This window comes from Penaeus monodon, chromosome 22, assembly GCF_015228065.2.
Source record: "Penaeus monodon isolate SGIC_2016 chromosome 22, NSTDA_Pmon_1, whole genome shotgun sequence".
NCBI lineage: Eukaryota > Metazoa > Arthropoda > Malacostraca > Decapoda > Penaeidae > Penaeus > Penaeus monodon.
In genome coordinates this window covers 6,839,176-6,840,386 of record NC_051407.1, presented here as the reverse complement: position 1 = coordinate 6,840,386, position 1,211 = coordinate 6,839,176, and the positions used below count along the sequence as shown (strand labels likewise).

Sequence of the window (1,211 nt, the reverse complement as noted above, 5' to 3'; positions counted from 1 at the left end):
AGCTCACATATACAGCACGATATAGGTTAAGTATCGTTTTTTTATCTCTTATATTTATTATATTAATATAAACAACAACAAAAAAATACCATTAATGATTATGCATCTAGATAAAATGTTAACTAGAAGTATGATGAAAATGTTCAAACGGTAAACATTATGGTGTAGTGTAAAGATTTGATGGAGTGGAAACAACGCTGGAGCCTCCACCGAAACCACCTCCTGAGACGAATCCACCGCCAATTCCACCAGAGATGAAGTCTCCACTATCGCCACCGCTTACGAAACCTCCGCCAACAACGCCACCACCGAATCCATCGCCAATTCCGCCTCCAAAACCACCGCCGACACCTCCACCGACTCCGAAACCACCGCCGACACCGCCGCCACCGCCACCAATCACTTGACCACCTCCCTGGGAAGCTGCATTCAAGGCACTCTGGAGATCAACACCGCTGGGAAGTACTGGGTTCTCGCCGTCAGCATAGTTCACGAAGTAAACTTCAGGACTAGTTGCTGGCGGTGCTGGCACTTCAATCACTTCCTGTCCTTGTTGTGTCTGTTTGTTCAGGACATACAGGACGTGTTTCTGATGTGGTGGAGGTATGACGATGGGATCTGGTCCTTGTCCTCCTTCAGGAGTTCGGATGAACACAATATTGGTGTCTATGGTTGGCTCAGGGATGTAAGGAGGAGGACCGTGGGAAATCGGTGGTGCTGGTGGCGCGTCATATAAGTACACTTTACGGTTGACACGTGGAGTGACACATCTGCCGTCGACATGCAGCACCTGTCCGGGGCCGCATCCTCCTGAGCCAAATCCTGGACCCGGACCTCCAATTCCAAAACTTGGTCCTGAGGGCGTACCCAGACTGTAGCCCTGAGGTGCGGCTAACGACGTCGCCACGAGTGTTGAGATTAAGACCTGCAAAATGACAAAGTAATGTGACATATTGCTGAATAATCATCTCAGCATTCCACTGATTCAGTTCATTCAATCTAATTTATTTTCCACGTAGTATTTCTATACGAACACACCGACACAACAGAGACCTGACTTACCAGGAGCTTCATGTCGGAAGTAATGCTTTCCCGAGCCAGGCGCCGCCTTTTATATACAATTCCTCTCGCTCCACCATTCTCCTGCTCTCCTCCTCATCACCATCAAAGGTCGCCCCAGATCATACCCCGCCCGGCTCGATGGTTCCTGT

General features: G+C 48.9%; 1 protein-coding gene across 1 annotated transcript; it reads right to left on the bottom strand.

The window, feature by feature from the left end:
• Positions 1-95: 95 nt before the first annotated feature.
• Positions 96-1,076, bottom strand: LOC119586857 (keratin, type II cytoskeletal I-like). The gene is made up of 2 exons (XM_037935589.1): positions 1,063-1,076; positions 96-925 (listed from the first exon to the last, which is right to left on the bottom strand). Exons 1-2 carry the CDS (start codon positions 1,072-1,074, stop codon positions 158-160), a joined length of 780 nt encoding a protein of 259 aa, XP_037791517.1. The 5' UTR covers positions 1,075-1,076; the 3' UTR covers positions 96-157.
• Positions 1,077-1,211: the final 135 nt, after the last annotated feature.